At 40.8% G+C, this 22,937-nt stretch overlaps 1 protein-coding gene across 1 annotated transcript in view; it reads left to right on the forward strand.

The window, feature by feature from the left end:
• kdr (kinase insert domain receptor (a type III receptor tyrosine kinase)) overlaps positions 1–10,766 on the forward strand; it is an 18,234-nt gene extending 7,468 nt beyond the window's left edge. Inside the window, exons 11-30 of the mRNA XM_035653675.1 lie at positions 815–935; positions 1,023–1,134; positions 1,243–1,587; positions 1,869–2,015; positions 2,101–2,236; positions 4,370–4,463; positions 4,861–4,996; positions 5,886–5,990; positions 6,093–6,206; positions 6,562–6,650; positions 6,831–6,993; positions 7,115–7,206; positions 7,317–7,439; positions 7,529–7,640; positions 7,730–7,829; positions 7,919–8,024; positions 8,926–9,071; positions 9,165–9,243; positions 9,737–9,822; positions 9,953–10,766. Of these exons, the coding sequence (XP_035509568.1) occupies positions 815–935; positions 1,023–1,134; positions 1,243–1,587; positions 1,869–2,015; positions 2,101–2,236; positions 4,370–4,463; positions 4,861–4,996; positions 5,886–5,990; positions 6,093–6,206; positions 6,562–6,650; positions 6,831–6,993; positions 7,115–7,206; positions 7,317–7,439; positions 7,529–7,640; positions 7,730–7,829; positions 7,919–8,024; positions 8,926–9,071; positions 9,165–9,243; positions 9,737–9,822; positions 9,953–10,169 (2,623 nt within the window). The 3' untranslated portion in view covers positions 10,170–10,766. The remainder of the gene's footprint in view (positions 1–814; positions 936–1,022; positions 1,135–1,242; positions 1,588–1,868; positions 2,016–2,100; positions 2,237–4,369; positions 4,464–4,860; positions 4,997–5,885; positions 5,991–6,092; positions 6,207–6,561; positions 6,651–6,830; positions 6,994–7,114; positions 7,207–7,316; positions 7,440–7,528; positions 7,641–7,729; positions 7,830–7,918; positions 8,025–8,925; positions 9,072–9,164; positions 9,244–9,736; positions 9,823–9,952) is intronic.
• Positions 10,767–22,937: the final 12,171 nt, after the last annotated feature.

Here is a 22,937-nt window from a genome sequence, read left to right on the forward strand (position 1 = left end):
CCTTCACACATTTGGGGTGAAGGGTGTGTGAGAGAGAGAGAGAGAGAGAGACACACACACAAAAAGAGAGCGAGCATTTCCTTTTGCGTACGCACGCAGTGTTCACATGCTTCTCAGTCGCTCATTGTCAACAGGTTGTTGATTCAGGGGAGAAATAGCTCCTTTCGTGATGTTGACAAAAACAAGAGAAGAGACAATGAGAGCGCACTCTGACCCGATGTAGATCAGCGGATGTGATTCATGTTCTTCACAATGTCCATTTTTAGAACACCATTAATTATTCAGACTCAGAATGTGTTTATTAATTTTTTACAATCAGAGACTTTTACTACAAGCGGAGCACCTCCTAGGATCAGCTGTTTAAAATAGCAGCTCCGTCTTTAGGTCTCGGCTTTGACACAACAACCTCGTCAGGTATGCAGTGATTTGACGAGTGTTGATAGAAAGGAGGTGGTGTGTGTGAGTGGCTGCTCCGACCATCAGCAGGTTCCTTATCTTCTGCCTACACATCAGAGCTCTTCCTCAGTCCAGCACTATGTTTCCTGTTGTTCCTGTCCTGCTCTCTGTCAAAAAAAGAGCTTCTTCCTGCTGTAGCTGCTTCTCTTCTTGTATACTTTTATATGTATAATTTCACAGTCGAATTCGAGAAAAATACTCAACAAACATTTCCTGTGTTTCTTAATTTGGATTGACAGTTGCATAACGCAGCAAGAACGGAAAAGAAGAAAAAGAGAAACAAATGGAAAACAAATACATGCTCGTAATAACGAACTAAAGTCATAGTTCTCCATTTGGGTTTGTTTCTGTCCACCAGGTCCGGCCTGGTGAAGTCTGAAGCCCAGCTAGCGAAGTGTACAGATTGGAGAGATATTAGTAATAGCACTGGTCACCGCCGTGTAGAACGAATTATGATTGACACTGATCATGCCCTACAGGTAAATAATTATTCAATTAAACAGTGGATGTTGCATTTTGGGCATATTTAATGTACAATTAGTAACAAAGTAAACACATTTCCCTAGAAAATCACAAGCTCTTTGAAGATTCAGAAAGCTGAGGCCCATGCCCTCTACAGATGCACGGCTGCCAACAAAGTAGGAGAGGACTCGCGCATCATCTTTTTCCATGTGACGCGTAAGATTATGCCTTTTCTTCACTAACTCTTTCTGTAAGCATGACTACATTTCTGTATTTATCGTGCCGTTCTCATTCTTGCTTGCGTGTCCCATCTGTACGCTGTAGGTGGCCTTGAGGTCAGCCTGTCTCCATCCAATGAGCCCTTAGAGGAGGACCATGTGGTTCTGCGGTGTAAGGCAGACAGGCTGATCTACAGCAACCTGGCCTGGTTCCGTGTGACCAACATCTCAGAGTCAGAGCAGATTGCGTCGGTGCAGCCCTGTCGCTCCTTGGCGCTGCAGCGGAGGCCCCTGTCACATGGTGTGCGGCCCAGCCTGCGGGGCACCAACGTAACCCTGGAGCTGCTGCTGCACAACGTGTCCCGTCAGGATGAGGGTCTGTATGCCTGTCAGGTGGAAAACATAAAGACTCAAGAGAGAACCTGTCTGCTACGCCGTCTTTCTCTCAAAGGTGAGAAAAATGTACAATTCCCCATTTTTTGGTTGAAAATATTGTGCCATTCAGGACCTAGAAGTCAATAATTCCTAATGGAAAAGCATAATTTCATTATAAGTGACATCTCACAGGTTTGGGCACTGCTAAAGTAGTTTAAGAGGCACTTTATAGTTTTATTTTCAATATTTCAAGTGGTGCTTAATGCCTGTAGAATTAGATTATTTTACTTGTTTTCAGCATAATATTAAGAGTAGTACATTGTGTTTTTGAAATGAGCTTTTTTATTCTAATTTTAGGTCTTGAGGCTGCAAGGATCCTTAATAATTTGACCGATCACAAAGTTAACGTGAGTGCAACGATCACTCTCCACTGTGATGCTGTTGGGATGCCACACCCAACGGTGGTCTGGACCAAAAACAACCACACTGTGGTGGAGGGCTCAGGTGAGATGTGCGTGGCTTTTCGATGAACACTGACTCAGTCATAAGTTGCCACAGATATTAAACAACCAATATGGATTGCTTACAGGTGTGATTCTGAGCCAGCACAACCATATTCTGACAATTCAGCGTGTGAAGAAGGAGGACAGTGGTCTGTACACCTGCTCTGCATGTAACAGCCGTGGCTGTGACACCTCACAGGCCTTTTTGACTACTGAAGGTCAGTCCCTGCCTAAACTGGTGACAAATTAGATGTTACAGTGTACAGTGATGTAGTGTTTCCTGTTTGCTGATAGCATAGACGGATCCTAAGACAATGGGCCACTGGGCATAGAAATGTAAAAGATCCCCCCACCCCTTCTGCATAGGAGCTAGATCCCCACAGTGAAATTATTCATCGTTTTGTTTCTCATTGTAGCCTCTTTGTCTCATTGTTTGCATCTCTTTTCGGTTGATTTGTGTCTTCTTGTGGTCTTTTCTTATCTTTGTGCTTGTTTTGAGCTTTTTTGTATGTATTTAATGTCTCTTTGCAGTTGTTTTTTGTCTCTTTTGTTTATCTTGTGTCATTTGTTGTGATTTTGCGTCTCTCTGTAGTGGTTGTCGTGAGTCCCTTTGTGGCCATTTTGTGTCTCTGCCATTGTTTTGTGTCTCTTTGTTGTCATTTACTACATTTAGTGTAGATTTCTTACCTTCTAACAGTAATTGTTAACAATCACTTCAAACAGAGGCTCTGGCGCAGGGGCCCACTGACCCCTTGGGTCCCTGTGCCTGTGCCAGGTAGGCCCGTTCAGTAGTGGCTGATAGTAAAGAATATATTGTTCATAGTTCATGGAAGAGAGTTTAGCCTTTAGCTCTTGGCAATACCCACAGTACTCACAAAGACCTTGTATTTATATCTGGCCTCAAGGTTCCACAATTCGCATCATACACACAACATTTTTTATATCAAAGATGTAGATTAAGAATAACTTTGCTTCCTCATGACAGGAAGTTGGCCCAGTTAGCACACATCCTCCTGGGAGTTTCTAAATCTAAAACAATGAGGAGACTGCAGGACAAAGGGAGAGGCCAGCCCTGCCCCAGCTCCAGCCTCTGCTCTCCTGTTCACCCTTTTCTGTCCTGAACACAGAGACAAACAAACAAATCTTCTAACTAGAACCAGGGCCTACGTGACCTGGTCCTCGCCAGCAGAATGTAGACCCAGTTACAGTAGCTCCCAGCTTAGCTGCCAGTCCTGCTAACGAGGGAGGGTAGAGGACAGACCCGCTAACAAGAAAATGTCTGTATATGAGAGGGGGTATTACAGAACAGCAGTTTCAAACTAAAGGACTATATGGAATTTATTGTTGAATCTTACATTATATACTGTAACCTGAAGAGATCTGATGTCTGACTGTCCGTCAAGTCAATTACATCATGCCTGAGTCACATGGCCGGGGAAGTTTCTGCCATTTCTTCAAAATTAAAAGAATGAATCTGGGTTGAGAAAATGTTAAAACACACCCCTGTGCTCTCCCCAAAAAGTTAGACTACCTTCCCTTCAGCAACAAAACACTACCCTCCCCGTTTCTTACCCTCTGCTAATTTTTGTACAGTGCCTCGGCTGATTTGTAAGCGGCTGGGGTATCCAAAATTGATGGAACGGCTATTTTCATTTATTTTGTGTAAACTATAGAGATATAGCTTGTAAATAAATGCTTTGAAGAAAAATAAATTTATGTTTTACCTATCACACTACTTATGGTACAGAGCCAAGCTAAACTGTTCTCCCCTGTTTCCAGTATTTAGTCGCTAGGCTTGATAGACTTATTCCAAGTTTTAGCTAATGCTATAGGCACACGAATGTTTGCCTGTGCTACAGTATTATGGACGTACTGAACTAGCGTGGCTAGATACTTCTCAATATATACTTTCGTCAATTGAGAAGCAAAAGATAAGCTGCATATCAGTATTGCTTATCCCAGTCTCAAACCCAGATGTCCATCAACCAGTTATTCTGCTTCCTCCAGCCCTAAACCAACGACTACACCTATATTTTACTCATATTAAAGGATCAGGCCAAGACAATGACAAACTGTCCCTGAACTGTTATGCAACGCTTGCACGTGCCGGAATTATAATCTGCATTCCCACTGTGACTGCCCAAGTTTTTTCCTGAAAAAATGGGGTGCCAATCGTGCAAGATTTGTTGTAGTTGTGTAATTTGTGTTTGACACATTTTGAACATTCTATTGGTAAGATTAAGCTTAATAAATTATGGGCAGCCAGCTAATACCAACGCTGTTACTCTTCCACCAAACTCCTGTAGTAGATGGTAGTGTGTCAATATGTTCTAGTTTGCAGTATTGGAAATCCAGAAACTATGTGGAACTGATTGTTCCTATTGGGTCAGTGGTCATCGCCATGTTTTTCTGGTTACTGATCGTCTTTGTCATCCGCGGAAGAAAGAGAGTAAGAACTTCCACATCCTCATCCTCCCTTTGCTATATTCCTTCCTTGGATTTTCCCTCCAGTTACACACAAGGGAGCCAATAATGAATTTAAAAAAAGTTTTACTGCTAAAACACACACACACATGCACCAGCACACACACTATGGGGGTTTATGACTGATTTGAAGTGACTGGTCTGGCTCTTGGTGGCTGCTCTCCTTTGTGTTCAGGAACAACAAGGCTGCTCTCTTCTCCCATAAGTCACGTAGACCCGCAGCACTGATTGGGCCCCTTTTACTGGAAGGGCACCAGAGTCACTGGAAAACTACTGTACGGTTCAATTGCAGTGAAAGGGAAGAACTGAGACCAATAGTGGCTCATTAATTCACGCATATTCTCTCTCTCCCACTGTTTCAGCCAAATGGCGCAGATCTGAAGACGGGCTACCTGTCCATGATCCTGGACTCAGAGGACATGCCCATGGACGAGCAGTGTGAAAGGCTGACGTATGATGCTAACAAATGGGAGTTCCCTCGGGACAGACTAAAGTTAGGTGAGACAAACTGATTAAATTCAGAGAATACTACAAGACTTAAGTCCAGGTTGTCAGCCCACCAGTTTGGTCCTGACTTAAGTATACCAGCAACCATAAACAACACGCTAAACTAAGATGGTGAACATGTTATATTATACCTGCTAAACATCAGCTTGTTGCCATCGTAATTGTGAGCCTGCTAGTATGGTGATGTTAGCATGTAGCACAAAGCATCGCTGTGTGAGCCTCAAAAAAAGCAATGACGAACATTCATGTAATAGGGTTAGAGTAGTGATTCCAAATCCTGCTGGGCCACTTAAAAAAAAATGTAGTGCTATGTATGTATTGAACAACATGATTCAGTGGTAACCTGCTCGAGAGTGAGGAAAAGTTAGAAAGCCAGAAGATAAGTTGAAATTTATTGCATGTCAGCATGCTAACATAAGCTAATTAGCAGGAAATACAAAGTCCAGCTGAGGCTGATGAGAAGGCCATTAGTTTGGTAGGTATTTTGTCTCAAACCAATGTATTGGTCCATTTTCTAGTTGTTGAGACATTTCACTCCAAACCACAAATGTCAACATTATGCCACCATGATGCTGATACTAGAGAAAAAGGTCAGGATTCATCCTGTGGGGCGTCTCTACAAACTTTATTGGCAATCCATCCAACAGTTACATCCAACGAGATATTTCAGTCTGCACCAAAGTGGGTGACGGGCTGACACTAGAGTGATGCCCCTAGCATGATTCAAAATGATATTTTTAATGATAGTTTTACATAAAATCCAGTCTAAATGAGCACAAATGAACACATCCTATGATGGGTGGTGTCGCTGAAGGGGTGCTGCATCTGAGAAAACAATACTGGCACTGATGTTTTCATGACAACTGTTTGTGCATTAAAGGTGACCCACTAGGACGAGGAGCGTTTGGTCAGGTGGTAGAAGCAGCCGCCTTTGGCATCGAGAAAGCTACCACATGCACCACTGTCGCAGTCAAGATGCTAAAAGGTTAGTATTTTGTCTTCCATTCTCTCCACTCACGCACATGCACACAAACAATATAATGAAACCATTGAAACACGCAGTTAAATGTATGTCCCTGTGTTACAGAGGGCGCCACATCCAGTGAGTACCGCGCTTTGATGTCAGAGCTGAAAATTCTCATTCATATTGGACATCATCTCAATGTCGTCAACCTGCTGGGAGCCTGTACAAAAGCTGGAGGCAAGTCATCATACAAAGCACATAACTGTACTGTACATAAAGACGAGCCTGTTTACTTTGTCCCTCTTTTGTGTCCTGAGCATGCAGAGTAATTTTCTTCTTTACGAGAGCTAGTGATGGAACTTAACAAGCGTTCCCTGACCTAATTACACTTTGAAACGCTAACTTATCTGTGTTTATTTGGGGTGGCTGGTATTTATTTTCCTTTCTCTCTAATATGTCTTTCTTTTCTCTCTAATATGCCTTACACTTCTCATTAAATCAGCCTCTAGTCCTCTGTGGTCCTGTAATGTATGAGTACTTTGATCCTTTTTACTTTGATCCTTAACCCCTTTGCTCTTCCCTCTCTCTGCAGGGCCACTGATGGTGATTGTGGAGTACTGTAAACATGGAAACCTCTCCAGCTACCTGAAGAGCAAGCGTGGAGAGTACAGCCCCTATAAGGTAAATGATGTGTAACCCTCGTGAAACCAACCCTCTGATGTGGTTACAGTGGGCCCAGACTCCTGCACACAGTTACATCATTGACCACAGACAGCGATGCACACTGATTTTATCTAACATGGACGATACTGTAGTCTGTAGAAAACAAAACATGCAACCTGCCTGTGTTTTGGTCAACAGAGGAAGCGGGTGGATAGCCAAAGGTGGGCGTCTGTAGAGGAGGATATGACCGAAGGGGATCTGGGTCTGGGGAAGATCGCCCAGCTGGATATCTGCACAGGAACAGCTGTATGCTCCAGAGCTGGAGACGAGGCTTCAGGCAGCAACATGGACAGTCAGGAAGGTGATTGAGACAACTCAGAATAACACAGATTTCACTTTTGCTCTAGTTCACTGCTTCTGGACACTTGTAACGTTGTTCAGGGCTCATGTTTACAATTCTAAAATGCTTCATGTGCCTTCAGAGAGCTCAGACGATGACCATCTGACCATGGAGGACCTGATATGCTACAGCTTCCAGGTTGCCAAAGGCATGGAGTTTCTGTCCTCCCGCAAGGTGCATTATTTAGAAATCTCTGTGTGTATGCATGTTGACATCTAGACGTGGGAACGATAGTGGCTCTTTGCATGGGAATGTGAATCCCTCCATTTCTCTTTGTCCTGTAGTGTATCCACAGAGATCTAGCAGCCAGAAACATCCTGCTTTCAGAGAACAATGTGGTGAAGATTTGCGACTTTGGCCTCGCTAGAGATGTCTACAAAGACCCTGACTATGTCCGCAAGGGAGATGTGAGTCCCCTAAACCGACACACAGATGGTGAATCACACAATTGAAAGATCTGTGAAGCAATGAAACTAACATCCTTATCTTATTACAGGCACGTCTCCCTCTAAAGTGGATGGCTCCTGAGACCATCTTCGATCGGGTGTACACCACACAAAGTGATGTTTGGTCCTTTGGGGTCCTTCTCTGGGAGATATTTTCTCTGGGTAAGCATAGCAATCACCCGTACACATAACACTAGACACATAACGACCACTGTATACCTGCAATATCACCCCTTTTGTACCTCCTACAGGGGCTTCTCCATATCCGGGCGTTTGCATCGACGAGTCTTTCTGCAGGAGGCTTAAGGAGGGCACCAGGATGAGACCCCCAGAATACGCCACCACTGAGATGTGAGGGAAACAATGACATGATGTAGTTAAGCACATCACGGAAATGTAACTGGCTTCAATGTCTCACTGTGATCCAACTGTGTTCATAGATACCAGACCATGCTGGATTGCTGGCTGGATCGTCCCACAGACAGGCCCACTTTCGCAGAGCTGGTTGAACATCTGGGCAATCTGCTACAGGCCAGCGCTCAACAGGTCAGTTTGGGTCCGAACAAATGTCTACTGCGTCTATAAATAACTTTGGCAGGCAATTTAATCACATCTACAGTGTAGTTGTAGTAACTGCAGAAAACATAGACATCAACACTCAACAGTCATGGAAAAATCCGTCACAACAGAGGTAGATGTAGTACCGCCTTGGCAATATCTCTCAGTCCCTGTCTTTCACTTTGCTATTGTTAGGGTTGTCAGTGTTCTCTGTATACCCAAATAACACACAGCTGATTGAAACATGTTCACACCCATTCACTGAGCATTGCCAAGTCATTGCAGGAAACTTAGGAAGTCATTACCTAAAGCTAAAGTAGAAACAAACGGCTGACGCAAATGAGTTACCTCAGAAAAAGCTCATTATATCACAGGGACAAACAATGACTAGAATACATTTAATATCACCAGTGGTGGAAAATAACTAAGTACTGTACCTAAGTCCAACTTTGAGGTATTTTACTTTACACTTTATACAAACATTGTACTTTTTACTCCACTACATTTATTAGATAGATTAATAATACAAAATATAATCAACAAATAAATTATATTGTTATATCATATAAGACTCTACTGAGCCCAAAGGGGGAATTCACAAGCTACCCACTACATAAAGTAGGCTAATATGAATCAAATATATATAAATAAATATAAATTTACCCCACATTTATCAGAGTTTGGGGACCTGATGTTAAAAGCTGCAATATTAAAGTGAGGAACACACACACATAAATGCATCAATAATCATCATCCAATAATATAATATACATTATTCTGAAAGATTAGCACTTTTACTTTTGGTACTTCATCCAGTATCTCTACTGATTTATGCTGAATTAATTGAGTGTATTTGAGGTCATATCATGAGAGTACTTTTGGTCTCCAGGATGGGAAGGACTACATCCCTCTGACAGCAGGGAGTGAGGCAGAAGGATCTCCAGTGACCCCTGACCCCAGGAGCCCTTACAGCAGGCCCCAAAGTGGGGAAATCCTGGAAGCTCAGCTCCACTATGACAACCCGCCGTTGCTTAGGTCAGCATGATGATCTTACTCTCCACTGTCCCTTCGACAAGTTAAAATACTCAGTGTTGAATTGTTGTTCAATAACTAATCTCCTCTGTGCAGACCGCCCCAGCAGAGTGAGAGGTACATCCGGCCCCTCAGTGTCAAGACATTTGAGGACATCCCTGTGGCCCACAGCATGGTGAGTCAACAGCATCATCATTTTCTTTAGTTCACATAAAATATTGAATGTAATGCAGCCCAATAAAATACCATAACAAAAATCCAAAGCTTCAGAAATGACCGTGGAGATAAATCAACCCTTTCTAACACAATGTTGAAGTTGAAAAGAGAAGATCATTTGATTGACACATGATCTAAAATAAGTCAGTCTTTGCAATAGAGCTGATATGATTGGCTAAATAATCAGTAAATTGATTGAAAGTAGAAAATGAATAACCAAATATGTGGAGAATCAATTAATTAATTATAGATTTATCTTTGCAAACAAGTTGAAACAGTTAGTTGACTGCCAGAAATGTGAGAACTGATTTATAGTTTCAGTCACTTTTTAAGCAAAAATGCAGAACAATTGTGAGGATTTACTGCTGTTCTTTTTCTTATGTGATTGTCCTAGTGTTTCTCTCTGTGGCACCAACCACCAGTGTTCATTTAAATTTTTGGCACTTCTACAGGAGGGTCACACAGACAGTGGAATGGGCTTCTCACCAGAGGAGGTTAAGGGTTTGAATCGACACGCGTCAGCTACACCCAACTTCAGGTGAGGCCTATGTGTCAGCATAAAACCCACATTACATTTTGCATTTTATTATTCATAAAATAATCATTTATATGTTTTAGCTTCAAATCAAACTTTAAATACATGTCCCCGTCCTGTTTTCTCTCCTCAGCCAGCTGCTGCGCTGTAAGAGTAAAGAGTCTCTGGCGTCAGAGTCATCCAATCAGACAAGCGGATATCAGTCAGGGTACCACTCTGATGACACAGACACCCCAATCTATGCTAATGAGGAGGTGATCATGAAGCACAACATGCTGAAGAAGCCTCCGCTGCCCAAGACGCCGGACAAATTCAACGTGGAGATCCGCTATAGCACGCCACCTGTCTGACCCCCTTAATTCCACAACAACATAACCCTAAGTCTTTTCACTGTACAGTATTTGTTGACCTTCCACAGGCTTCACACTTTAGGAACAATGACAAAACTTGCAATAGAGCCACTCGGGTCCCAACTGTGGCGTTGAGATATTTGTACAAGAGATAACCTAATAAGTCATCTGGGAAAAATGAAGGTTGTATGATAAGTCTGTAAGCACAGCTCTCTTTGGACAGCCGGAGGAATGCTATCATGTTTACACAGCGAGTAAAAGGTTTGGGGAGCCGAGACACAAGGACACGCCTACTTCCTGAGGCGTAATCCACCCACTTCCTCTATTGCAGGAAATGGCATCTGGAATTTTTAGATAATTGAATCAGCAAATGTTTTCTTTCTTTTTCTTTTCATATTTGACTTGTTTTTGTATTTTGTTGGAACACTAAATGCCTGGTAAGGATGCAGTTCTCACAGATCAATAAGAACAATGTTTCTAGAGTCACATTTGTACAGTTACTTTATGCATATAACTTACAGTATTTTATTGAAAGTGTATTACTAAACCTACAATAAAAGTAACTAGTTTTATAAAATAAAAATACTCACAGATTAAGACAGTTCTTGTGTGTTGCTTTTTTTCCTTTTAAAGTCTATTTGATCATCTCAAACCTAATCCATGAGTGTGTTTGTCTGCTTCTTTGTATCATAGACCTCTCGTTTCCTTTCGCTGTATCTTACACAAAGAAAACAATACTTTCTCAGCCTTGGTCATTTTGTGTGGGTGCTATAGGAACAATGCCCTCCAACCTTGGGTATTTTCTTAGCTGTATCCAGCTCACAATGCCCATAATAGCTGTGCCAAGGCCAGTGTGGGCCAGTATGACAACAAACAAAGTATAGGGCACATTTTAAAAAGCTGATTTGAGAGGAGAAAAAACAAACATCCACACAGGATTCTGGATGTTTTTTCCTTCACTTCCATGACTTGTAATCATGCGTGATACTCCACAATGCTCTACGCTTCCACATGAGAGAAGCCACAACTGTAAATGGTAATAGGGTAATCTAAGTCTATGTTGATGACTTTTGTTTGAGGATTAGGTCACTACATTGCTCTGACCCTGCTTTACTGTGGTGTCTGAATGCTCGGGCCTAAAATTGAAAGGTGGTGGTCGGTCTGAGTGGTTGAGTGCATGAGAACGCAGTGTATTGTGTCTGCAATCAAGGGCAGCAAACACAGCTAATTATAGCATAGAGGAAACGACTCACAGCCTCTGAGGACTTCCACACGTAATACTGGGGGGTAAATTTAGAAAATCCCCCCTGTTGCCACTGGAGGAGGCTAGGAGGACAGCTTCATGTGTCCGTAGGTTTACTCAAAAGGATTTTTAATTTTTTTCTTTTACTGCAGCTTCAGCAACATAAATGGCCAATATAAGGAACTGTAAAATGGGATAGAAATTAACTTTGAAGCTTTAAAGCCACTAGATGAGTATTACTGAATATGATCACCCAAATGATTCAAATGTCAGTATTGCCACTGTTCAGAGATGACTGAGCAACAGTGCCCTCTGTTGTATCCAAGGTGTCAGTACATGTCAGTTTTTTCCTCCTGTTTTCTCTCAATTCAGCCGGTGAGACAACAGATCAGTGGATATCTTCCATATGTGAAGCTGCCAGTTGATATGACGACATAATTTACTAACTAATGCTTCATATCACAGACTTTTGCTGATGTGTTCGTCATTGGACTTGTGTCTGGAACAAAGGGATATCTTCTACTGCAGGAACGCAGTCTAATTTCCTCAGGAATGGACAGACAGGCTGAAGGCGAGCTCTGCACTGGCAGGAAATACCCTGGCATTCATAAATCAGCTCAATAAAACATAACATACTCAGCCAAACAGGCTGCCAGCTCACCAAATGGAGCCAGACAAGACAGATAAACAGGTATAACTACAGACAGACAGAACCTCCCCACATAAACCTGATAGCAGGTGCATGATTGTTAACAGCTGTTGTAGAGTAGGTGGTGAAGTTAAAGGTCTAGTGTAATCTTTCTGAAAGCGCCACATTAGTGACAGCATATTAGTGTTCCCTAACAGATAGCCACTGATCGCAGGTGACGGGGGTACAGAGATTGTGTATGTATTCTTTTGAATTCATTTTAAACTGGATGCTATTTAACACTATTAATTATATAAATATCCAGAATCAGGTGCAGTGCCTGAACACCACATTATGAGTGCAGGAAAAAGTAAGCAAGCAAGCAAAGACGTTTAAACTGTTGTAGCTAATAGCTAAAATAGCTACAAAGTGATGAATACAAGGATGCAATTATCAAAAGTAGCCTAGTGGATAAATTGCTGAATGTCCAGTTTCTACCATACAGCACAATTGTTACAAATATTGTAACAATATCCACTTTTATATAACTAATATTGTTAAGGTGAGTAAAATTTTATATCTACAGATGCTGCAGGAGATGGCGTGTGTAGGTGTATGCATTTAATACAAAGTCTGCCATGTTTACAGTACAGTACAGTAGCACAGAAAGGACAAACCAAACACTGGCTCTAGATAGGGGCATTCACTTTTTTTGCGCGTTCTGTGGCCACCTTAGTTTCTGGACCTTCCAGGTACACTGCAGTATACACCACATAATGCAGTGTACATACAGATAAGTTGAAACAACTTGGTACAGCTCCACCCTAAATATCACCACATGATCTCATACAGGGATGAGACAAAGATCATCTGACTTTTATTTCCTCTGAAGTTATAACTCCCACCACTAAGTGGTAGTAACGCTCTTAACATCAGTTCCCCAAACTCTGCTAAAGTCTGAGATCACAAACAGGCAAAGCAGCAAGCAGGATCTCTTGTCACTTGACAGCACACCTGACATTTTACACCCCAAGAATGCAGATGGTATGTAACATTTGGTAGGTGAAGAGAAATGAGACAGGGTAGTGGTGTGTGAGATCATGTGTAGACAAAATCTACCTTGCTCTTTCCACTCACCCGTCTAATCACATCAGAAAAGATTACCTGAAATCCAAGACACGTTCATGAACACAGACGCACACATCAGTATGGAGCTGATAGATTGGCTTGTTAAACTGTCAGAATTTTATATTGGTGTGTCACTCAGAGATAACGAATTGTGATCACTATTGTCATGTTTACAGACAACTAACTAAACTGGCTTAAAAAAAAAAAAAGCACTACTGCCAAAACACCCAGGGGTTAAGTTGCATTTATAACACAACACCACACAACACACAATTATTGATTTAATAGATATGCTTGTTTCACCGACAGGCCCGTACCAGCCTTATCTCATACTCTTGTCATATGCCTCAAGCTTTTAAAGGCTGCTTATACAAACCTGTCACTCACTAGCTTGCAGTTCAGATTGACTTCTGTGATACACAACAACAATTTAGCATCAAATCAACTGCTGTGACATTTGGTGTTCAGAGGCACGGAGGAAAGATCACCTCCGAGTGAATGCGATTCAGAATTTTCTCAGACAATATAGGAACAGAAGCTGAGATGATTTTATGTTGTTAGAACATAATGATTAAAGTATTAATAAACACAATAAACAATGATACGTATATGGTTTTCAGGGCAGAATAAATTAGATGCTTTGCTGCAGTTACCCGAGGTCTGGGGCTGATCTGCATTTTATTTTGTTTCACTGTGGGGTGTGTGCAAGGGGAGCTGAGCTCTGGCAGGAGGAGGTAATGAAGTTTTGCTGGAGCCTCTGGGCATCAACTGTAAGCAAAGCTACTATCAGCCCGTCAGTCTGACCTGCAGGATACGATGCTTGGTCAATGGGAAATTCTTCCTCCAACACAACTTGTATGATGTGTGAGTGATTGTATGCAACCTGGCAGTCACATTGTTTTGATATAGCTGTTCATACATGCTCTGGTGCTGCGGCATTGTTAGTGGGTTTGACAGCGTAATTGGCTTTTTTTTGTCAAGTGTACTCCCCCAGTCCTTCACCATTTAGCCAGTACTTTAGCAAACTATTCCAACTGTTTATCCATTGCTTTAAAGATCTCCTCCACTCAAAAATGTGTTTTTCCTATGTTTATGTCCCCTAAAATGCCAGACCTTGACTTTGCACAGATGACTTGTATCGCACCAGAGAGGTATGTTGTTTCAAATCTTATAATCTGAGATTCAGAGAATGTACCCAAAGCAAGCTAGATTTGATACGTAACAAATAAACAATAAACAAAATAAAGCCGTAGTCTAATACCACTGGCAAAGAAACCTGAAGCCTTACAGAGAGAGAGAGTTTGTATAATGAAAGTTTTGACAGCAAACATGATAGAGTGTGCAGTTTTGGATCTAAATCAGACCCTGGAGCTTCCTTCAACTGTCTAATACGTTCAAATGTGCCAAAGTGAACACTGTAACATTGTGGTTATTGTATGTTTGCCAAGAATATAAACAAATAAAAGATGCTAACTACACTTAGCATTTTAATTACCATCTGATAGTCGGCGATTGTGCTACACAACAGACACCTCATCTGAGTGTGCGTCTGATTGAGTCTCAAATATATAAAACTAGGCCACTGGTTCTCAAACTATGAGCTGCCTCTTGTGGTACACAGAGGAATCCATTTTATCAAATATAATTTATTAAAAAACATATAAAAATCAAAATTCTACATATTTCTGAATGTAAATACTTAAATGAAATAGTATGTTATTTGAAATTCAGCATTTTGCATTTTCTGTAATAGGGTTAGTGTGAACCTATCATGATGTCACCCATTGGTTTGTGGAGCCTCAGGTTTGGCAATATGGTTATCGCCATGATGGTTTGTCAGGCCCAGCGGAGGTTGTGTGAACCCAGCTGTGAGTTGAGCTGTGCTCCTTGGGCTGTGCAGTTTCAACTCGTCCGTTACAGGAAACAATGGCGACTCGCCTGTGTGGGTTTCCTTCACTGACAGTTTTCCCCACCATACAAAACATGTACGTTAGGCTGATTTCACCAGTCATCAGTGCCCTGGCTTACAGTGGCTGCCTACTGCTTGTAGTACTTAGGATGGGTAGAAAGGAGAGGACATATTTCACTTTACCTTGTACTGTTGATTGTTGATTGTATATGTATATAGCTACATTTTTGAACACCTCTCCGTTTTGTTTGATGTCTGTTTTAAACGTTAATCCAAAGTTTTAGTTTGTAAACAGATGGGGACGGGGGCATGTCCCTGTCTCCATACTGTAACCCGTGAACCTCATTTCCTCATCATGTGCAGGGGATAAACCGCATGTGCCAAGGTATCTGGCTCAGGGGTTTGGTCATTTGAGTGTGTAGACATTCCCTAATGTTTTGCTGGTTGGGGGAGGTTAAGGACATCTGAGGTTACCCTTTCTGATTAATGGCCTGATGTACTGCTTGAATACATGTGTGTACCTGACATGTACAACATTAACATGAGATTCTTCTTGCCTCTGCTGTCTTCCCTTTGTATTAACTTGCTCTGCTATTAACTTAAACTTGTCTTGCTAATAGTTTGTCTTTAGCTTGCTTTGGGTTTTGCTCTGATTCAAGCTCCTGTAGTCACAATTTAGCCTTTATCTTTACTTTGTTTCAGTTTGCCTTTAGTTGCAGTGTTGCATTAATTTAATCTTACCTTGATTTATGTTTTGGTTACTTTTCCATGTGTTTATTTCCTGGTTTGCGAGGGACACTTGAGCTAGCTGTCCTGCTCAAGGTGGCTGCTCTGCAATAACCCCAGCTGCATTTAGCTTCAGCCTCTCCCTTTATTATTAAAACGATTTCTATTGTGAAATGTAATTACAAGATCTTAATTCTTGTTAAACTTCCATCCAAAATCCATGACTAGATGATCTTTCTTTTTCTACACTTAGTACATGATTTAATAAAGAGAGTTTATGTATTTGTACATCCACTTCTGTACTTATTTGTGGGCTTACCTGTGTTTGTCAAAGGGGACACTCAAAAGTGAATGATGTGCAGTTGCCTTTGACCAATGTGTCCACAGGATGTAACATTACTTGACTCCCACCACCTTATCAGATCTGAGATTCACCCACAGGGAGAAATGAACACCTCAACTCGTGACTGTCAAACGCACAAGCAGATCCAGCATTGTCTCCATCTGATGTACTCTCATAAAGATCACATGGGAGTTCTGAAATGTTATGAAACAACTTGTCTTCACACTATGCAGAGATGTAGTTTATAAGTCATCAGTGACATTTGATAAACAAATCAGTGACTCATCTTGGTGTCTGTGGCAGGAAGTGTACAGCCCCTCCCATCCATCAATCGGTGTCTTGCGTGTATCAGGAGGGACCTTGTCTCGTCTCACAGGGACAAAAGAGAGTGTTTAGTGTTTGAAAGTGTTTAAAATTCCTATACTATATACTCTGAGGATAGATTTACTGTTAGTGCAGGTGTGCAATAACATAGACACAGACACACACATACACACCACACACACACACACACACACACACACACACACACCACACCTGGTAGTAATGTTCCAAAAATCTGCCAAACACATTTTAACTGAAGTCATGATTTAACCCACAAACTGACAGAAATCGAAACACACCATTCATAAGAAAAGCAAACAATCTGAAATATTACTATTTGGTTCAGAAAGCAGTATGTTGTAAACAGATTTTATTGCCGTAAAAACCTGTGTAAACTCTAAACAACGCACATTGTGATTAAAACCAGGAAGGGTTTATTGCTTTGTTGTATCCATGTATTAAAACACCCTTAATTTAATTTTTTGCAGGAAGCACACACTGCAAAAATGGTTGTAGGGTTGCTGATATGGATAGAGTTAATAAACAGAAACAGGTATGCAGCATAAAATCATAAATATGAACATGGCAGTATTTGTACAGTATCAGATGAACAGCATCTGCAACATGAGTAAACATTACATGGGAATTAAATAATGCTAATACATTCAATACAATAAGATTAAAGCAGTTTATAAAAAGAAGAATAACATGGATGTAATGAAATTGTTTTATATTTTCAAATGACTTCACATCGGAGATAATGGTAAAATGCTTACAGATGTGTCTCAGTGAATTATGCATGTGGATCAACAATGAGCAAACACCAACAGGAGATTTTTGGAATACAAGTTTATTTAATAAAACGGAGCCCCAGATTTCCCATGGTACTTTTTATCTACATGGCTTTGTTTGCAGAGGATAGTACAGTCAGTGTGGTGTGAGGGGACATGAATAAAATGGCCCAGCTCCAGCCAAACACTGTTAGTGTAATGCCGCTATCTGCAGCTGGTATCAGGACATGAACTGAATGATACAGACGCAACTTCACTGTATATTCACAACAATTGATTGCACAATTATCCATTATGTATTGAGCGCAACAGGATGTGCTGCCTCACTGTTATTGTGTCTCACAGTCCTACAAGGGTCTGAAATCTGCAGAGCCAGATAAGAGTACCGGCCAGACTGTCCATTCACAAATTTCTCATGAGGTCACTCAGCTGTTGGATATTAAAAACCAGTGGGGTGGCTGAGGTAGTGCCCGTGGGGGGGAAGAAAGTATGAACCCTCAGGATGTTTTTCTTTCTGACATGATAACACTGCTGGTTCCTTCCTTTGAAAAAGGAATGCCCAGTGACTACACTACACATCAAGAAAAAAAGAAGTATCTATGTCACAGTGACTTTGTTGTGTGTGTGAACGTATGTGCACGTGTCTTTGGTGAATAATTCATTCACAAGTGTTGTTGTGCCGGTCAAGCACAGCTGTACAGGAAGGAGACCCTCTCAGGTTATCATTGCTCTCACCGGACACTCACGTCATTCCCCAGCTACGATACAGATGTGTGTTTTCTCTGCCCTCAGAGGGAAAACATGGCAGTGACAGGGACATAACACAGAGGGAAAAGGCCTGGGTGTTGTTGCACAATTCCTCAAAACCAGCTGAAACTGAAATCAAGAGAAAGTCATTAAACCAAAACAAACTAAATGAACTTGCATGTGTTGTTTGTAACTCTGTAACATGACAGCAACATAAAAATGAGTCTTTAGGCCAAAACTTTTACTCTGTTTACTGCTTTTAGTGTTTAGTGCTAATGCATTTAATGACAACCATTTGTGGGCTGTACATAAGTGAAAAATGGAATCATAATAACATAATTTTGGCAATAGGTTAAATGCACTTCCACGGCCCATAATTAAACTTTCAGGGATGTCAAGTTAACTTCAAAGCATCAAGAGGTGACTTTGTAATAAAAGGCAATGCAATTAAATCCTTAAATGTGGTCTTGCAGGTGCTACTCTCACTTGTGTGGCAATTTGAAAGGACATTTTGATCAATTTTACTGGAGGAAGTGAATCAAGAGGAACTAAAACTGTTTGAGGAAGAGGAATATGAATATCTCTGTGTTATTTACCACATTTTAGAATGCACTTCTCTGTTCTGTGAATTACCTGGAGCCAGCTTAAAATGGGTTTAACAGCCTATTACTGGAGTAATATTCAGGTAATTGTTAGGCTATTATTCTTTCCGGGCGTTTAAAAGGACACAAACATTCAAATTAGCCAGTTATGTATTTAAGTAAACACATAGCGAGAGCCTTTCAGCCTTTCAGAGCTCCCATACTCCCCCACACAGGTGTTTTCACTGATTGTGCCTGATTAGACTTCTTTTCAGACTGTGTTGTTGTGTGTGGAGATTCTGCTTGACTGACAGCTTCCTCACTCTCAGGCTGCCAGGTGTGGTTTAACTAAATAATTTCAGTGTGCCCAGCAGCACTAATGCTTTATTAAACTCACTTATTCAGGGTGCCGGTTTGTATTTTGAAGAATCACGTCCCTCTACTGTACATATCAGCCTAAATGTGTCTCCTTCCCAAAAACCCTTAACCCTCTTCATCATCCTCATTAGAAAATGTTTAGTTACATCACATACACTCTGCCAAACTTCAACATGAGGAGAGGTAATTAGAACTATTTAGTGCGGGGCTTTGTCATCTAGCCTTAGTCTAAAACAAAAAAGAAGAGCCCTACTTTAGTTTTTGACTTTTGTTCACACAGGATGTTAAAGGAGCGTTATGTAAGAACTGGTCACGTGTTGAAGTCGTACATACAAACTGAGGGCAGCGCATCACTAGAAAGTTTGGGTGTCCAACATGGCTACTTCTTCATCCACTCATGTTGGACTGAGTATCGACTCCAGAGGTAATGTGGTATTATGAGACGGGACCGGGGCTAGTTTTTTAGCATGCTAATGTCAGTATAACTTCTTCACATTATCTTGATAAGTTTAGTTTCACTTTTTGAATGTTTTAAACCAAAATTTGTATATATAGTCTATATCTTTACCTTTGAAGTAGCTTTGACGTAATGTTTGACCTGAACTAGTTGATCTAACTGCCAGGTGAGATCATAATTTAACCAACAATAGATCAAAACCAGGCCTTGCATAGCTTAGTTAGCTTCAGCTCTACAGTTTTAAAAAAAGGCTTGAGGCACACTGAGTATCAAGATCCCACAGTTTCCCCAATTCTTCCTTCTGATTGCTCACATCTACACCCACTTTTGTCTTGTTAAAAGGCTTAGTTTTCCAGTTCAGCTGCTTATAAGAATTTAGTTCAGGGTTCTTTACTCTGTTGGAAAGTGGTGCGGAGGCCCTATGTAATACAAAGTCAATTGATTTTCCCCTCTGGTGCGGGCGGGACTTAAATGTGCTGTCTCTATTATAGCTAACCTATCAATAGTAAAGTAATGCTTTTGCACAGGTTGCAATAGCACAGGTGATTGCAGTTTGATTACATCTCTTGGTGAGCTCTGCTGCTGACACTTGAAGATGTGTTATGTTTTATATCTGTCATATGACCAATGATTAGGGTCACGCTAACCACAATTCTCCGCCCCTGCATGCCGTAAAAACAGTATCTTGAGGAATATAGGGAGCGCCACATTAAATCACAACACTCCATATATGGAAATGAATAAATTGTGTCAGTGTACATGTAAAGTGTCAGATACAGCCGGAGACGCAACATAACGTTGGAGTCAGATACCACAAGGACGAGGAGGCAAGACTTCATTGGCTGATGAGAAGACAAAGCCATTTTTTTAAAATTTTTTTTTTAACTATGAATTGATCTCACTGATGTACTATAACACACTGGGCAGGAAGATATGTGTTCAGACTTCGTGAACTGACACACACTTTGTTTTGCTTGCAGGGATACTATAGTTGGACCCAGTAGCATCTGTAAACTTGCAGCATTCTACGGGAAGAATAAACTGATTTGAGTAAACATTAAACTTCCTCCTATCGCTTCATTCAAAGAACACGCTAGAAAGGGTTTAAAGAGATCCCTTTCCTCAACACACAACTCTTTTCATTGAATAAGCTGAAGCATGCTATTCGGTGGGCCTTGGCATAAAGAAGTTTGGGAACCGCTACTTTAATAGATTTACTGCAGCTGTGTCATTGCAACTGTGAACAGCAGGAGCCACATAAAGTTGTCAGTGGCTCATTATTCGCTATCTCCTCCAGATGAGTCATATTTATTTAAGGATTTAACTGGAATACTGTTTAGCGTAAGTTTTACACTTGTTTGTTTTTAATGATGTCTTTAATATCTATTTCATTCAAGGCTGTCACGGTGAAAGAGGCATATGTTAGCTACGCTGTAGACTACGCTGCTTTGTAAAACAGGGTGTACTGCCATTGCTACTGGTTTATCCCTGTAAATCCAGCTTTACTTACCGCCCACACACAACAAGCCACTGGATTGGTTTTTGACATTTCAAACCATTTATCACTTCAAGTGTTCAAATCATTTCAGGTCATAATCCACCTACAGTACAGTAGCACATGTCTCACGGCATGTGCACATACAGCAAGCCCTTATGACTAACAACTTAATTACTATAGGTTGAATGGCAGACATTTTGAAATGTCATATCAGGAAAGGCACAGATGTAAGTAATAATTCATAATAATATAATGCTAGCTAACTGGCACAGCTTAATAGATCACAGATAGTTACACCTGTGTTTCTTGCTATCAAAAGGCCAAAAGGTCTGTTGTACAGTATGCTGTAATAGACAGCTGCATAATGAATGCCTCACACAAACAGGGCTTTTCTATTGGCATAAAGATAAACTATTTTTATCACAGGGAGAGGCTTCATTCACAGGTATTCATGTAGCAAGGTAGCTTTAATAGATCATTACTCTCTTATATATGAGAGTGATCTCATAGTCAAAAAACGTTTGACATTTTAGAAAATACACCTTTGCTAGGGCTATTTGCTTTCTGGTGAAATATGATCGAGGTTGTTCTATTTCAGCTTAAAAGTGCAAGGACGATCGTTTACTTAGGTAGACTAAATCTGGTACATTGCTATCTGAATGATCAAGACTAAGGGAGGGAGAGAATATTTGCATGTGTGCGTATGGATGTTTATTTAGCTGTAAACAGCTCAGATTGAAAGGGAAGGAAGACTGATATCCTTACTCTCAAAATAATGAATGCAGAAACAGGATGTTTTGTGCGTACTGTACAAGGTGAAGAGATAACAGCATTGTGTATGGTACGGTCAGTGGGAGGGCTGCAAAAGACTCTCATCCTCTCAAGTCGTTCAGGCTCAATTTCAGTCTTGCGATGTTTCAAAAAGAAAAAAACAAAAAGAAAAAGGTTGATTTGTCATTATCAAAGATATACAGAGACAAAATAATAAGACTCAAGAAAATCAATGAACATTTCATGTAACAAGTAGATTTACACTGTTTTTTGATGATTCAGCTCCTTTTTAAAGTATGTACATAAATGAGACGGACATAATTATTTATTTACTGTTTTCCAAAATCGAACTTTATTAAATTAAAACAAAGCCAAGGGAGGGCAGGTAAACAGAGAGCAGCCTTTTCTGGTCAAAGACCTCCAAACATCCTGTGGAGTTTCAGACAGCTTTAACCAAGGATCCCTGAAATAACATTGAGTGTCCTCAGGGCAGTCTGCCTTTAGTGATGTTAAAGCTCATAATACCAACAATCCACTTACAATAACACCACATATGAACAAAAAACATTCAATTATAGCCTTAAATCATGTCCAGGTGACTGAATTTCCAGGAAACAAAACATAACTGTAGATCCTGGAAACTGCCTTCACATGCCTCTTTTAATCAGTTCCTAAACTGGACACTGACTATGATATAAGGCTGACCCTGAATGATTGGAACACTAACCCTTAAAAACACAAAAAAACTGTTTGATTGAGGGTTTATTGTCATGGTGGAAAATAATGAGCATTGGCTATAGTCTGCTTAAGGAGGATTTTTGAAAAGTAATTAATTTTATTTAATAGAGAAGGTTGGGGTTAGAGAGTGGGGTGAGGGTTAGAGAGTGTGGGTAGTAAAGAGAGAAAAACAGAGACAAAGATGCACGGCAACAACAGTAGCAAATAATAATGAAATAATTATGATGAGTAATAACAACAACAACAACAACAACAATAATAATAATAATAATAATAATAATAATAAATATTGGCAGTGGGTTTAGTAAAATTAGTAACATGCATTAATGGGACATGAATGTGTGCAGAAAGAGAGGGAGAGGAGGAGAGGAGCTCAGTGCATCATGGGAAATCCCCCGATAGTCTAGGCCTATAGCAGCGTAACTAAGGGATGGTTCAGGACTCACCTGATCCAGCCCTAACTATAAGCTTTATCAAAGAGGAACGTCTTAAGCCTACTCTTAAAT

The sequence above is a fragment of the Morone saxatilis genome, unplaced genomic scaffold (genome assembly GCF_004916995.1).
Source record: "Morone saxatilis isolate NCDOM2014 unplaced genomic scaffold, NCSU_SB_2.0 Contig12, whole genome shotgun sequence".
NCBI lineage: Eukaryota > Metazoa > Chordata > Actinopteri > Moronidae > Morone > Morone saxatilis.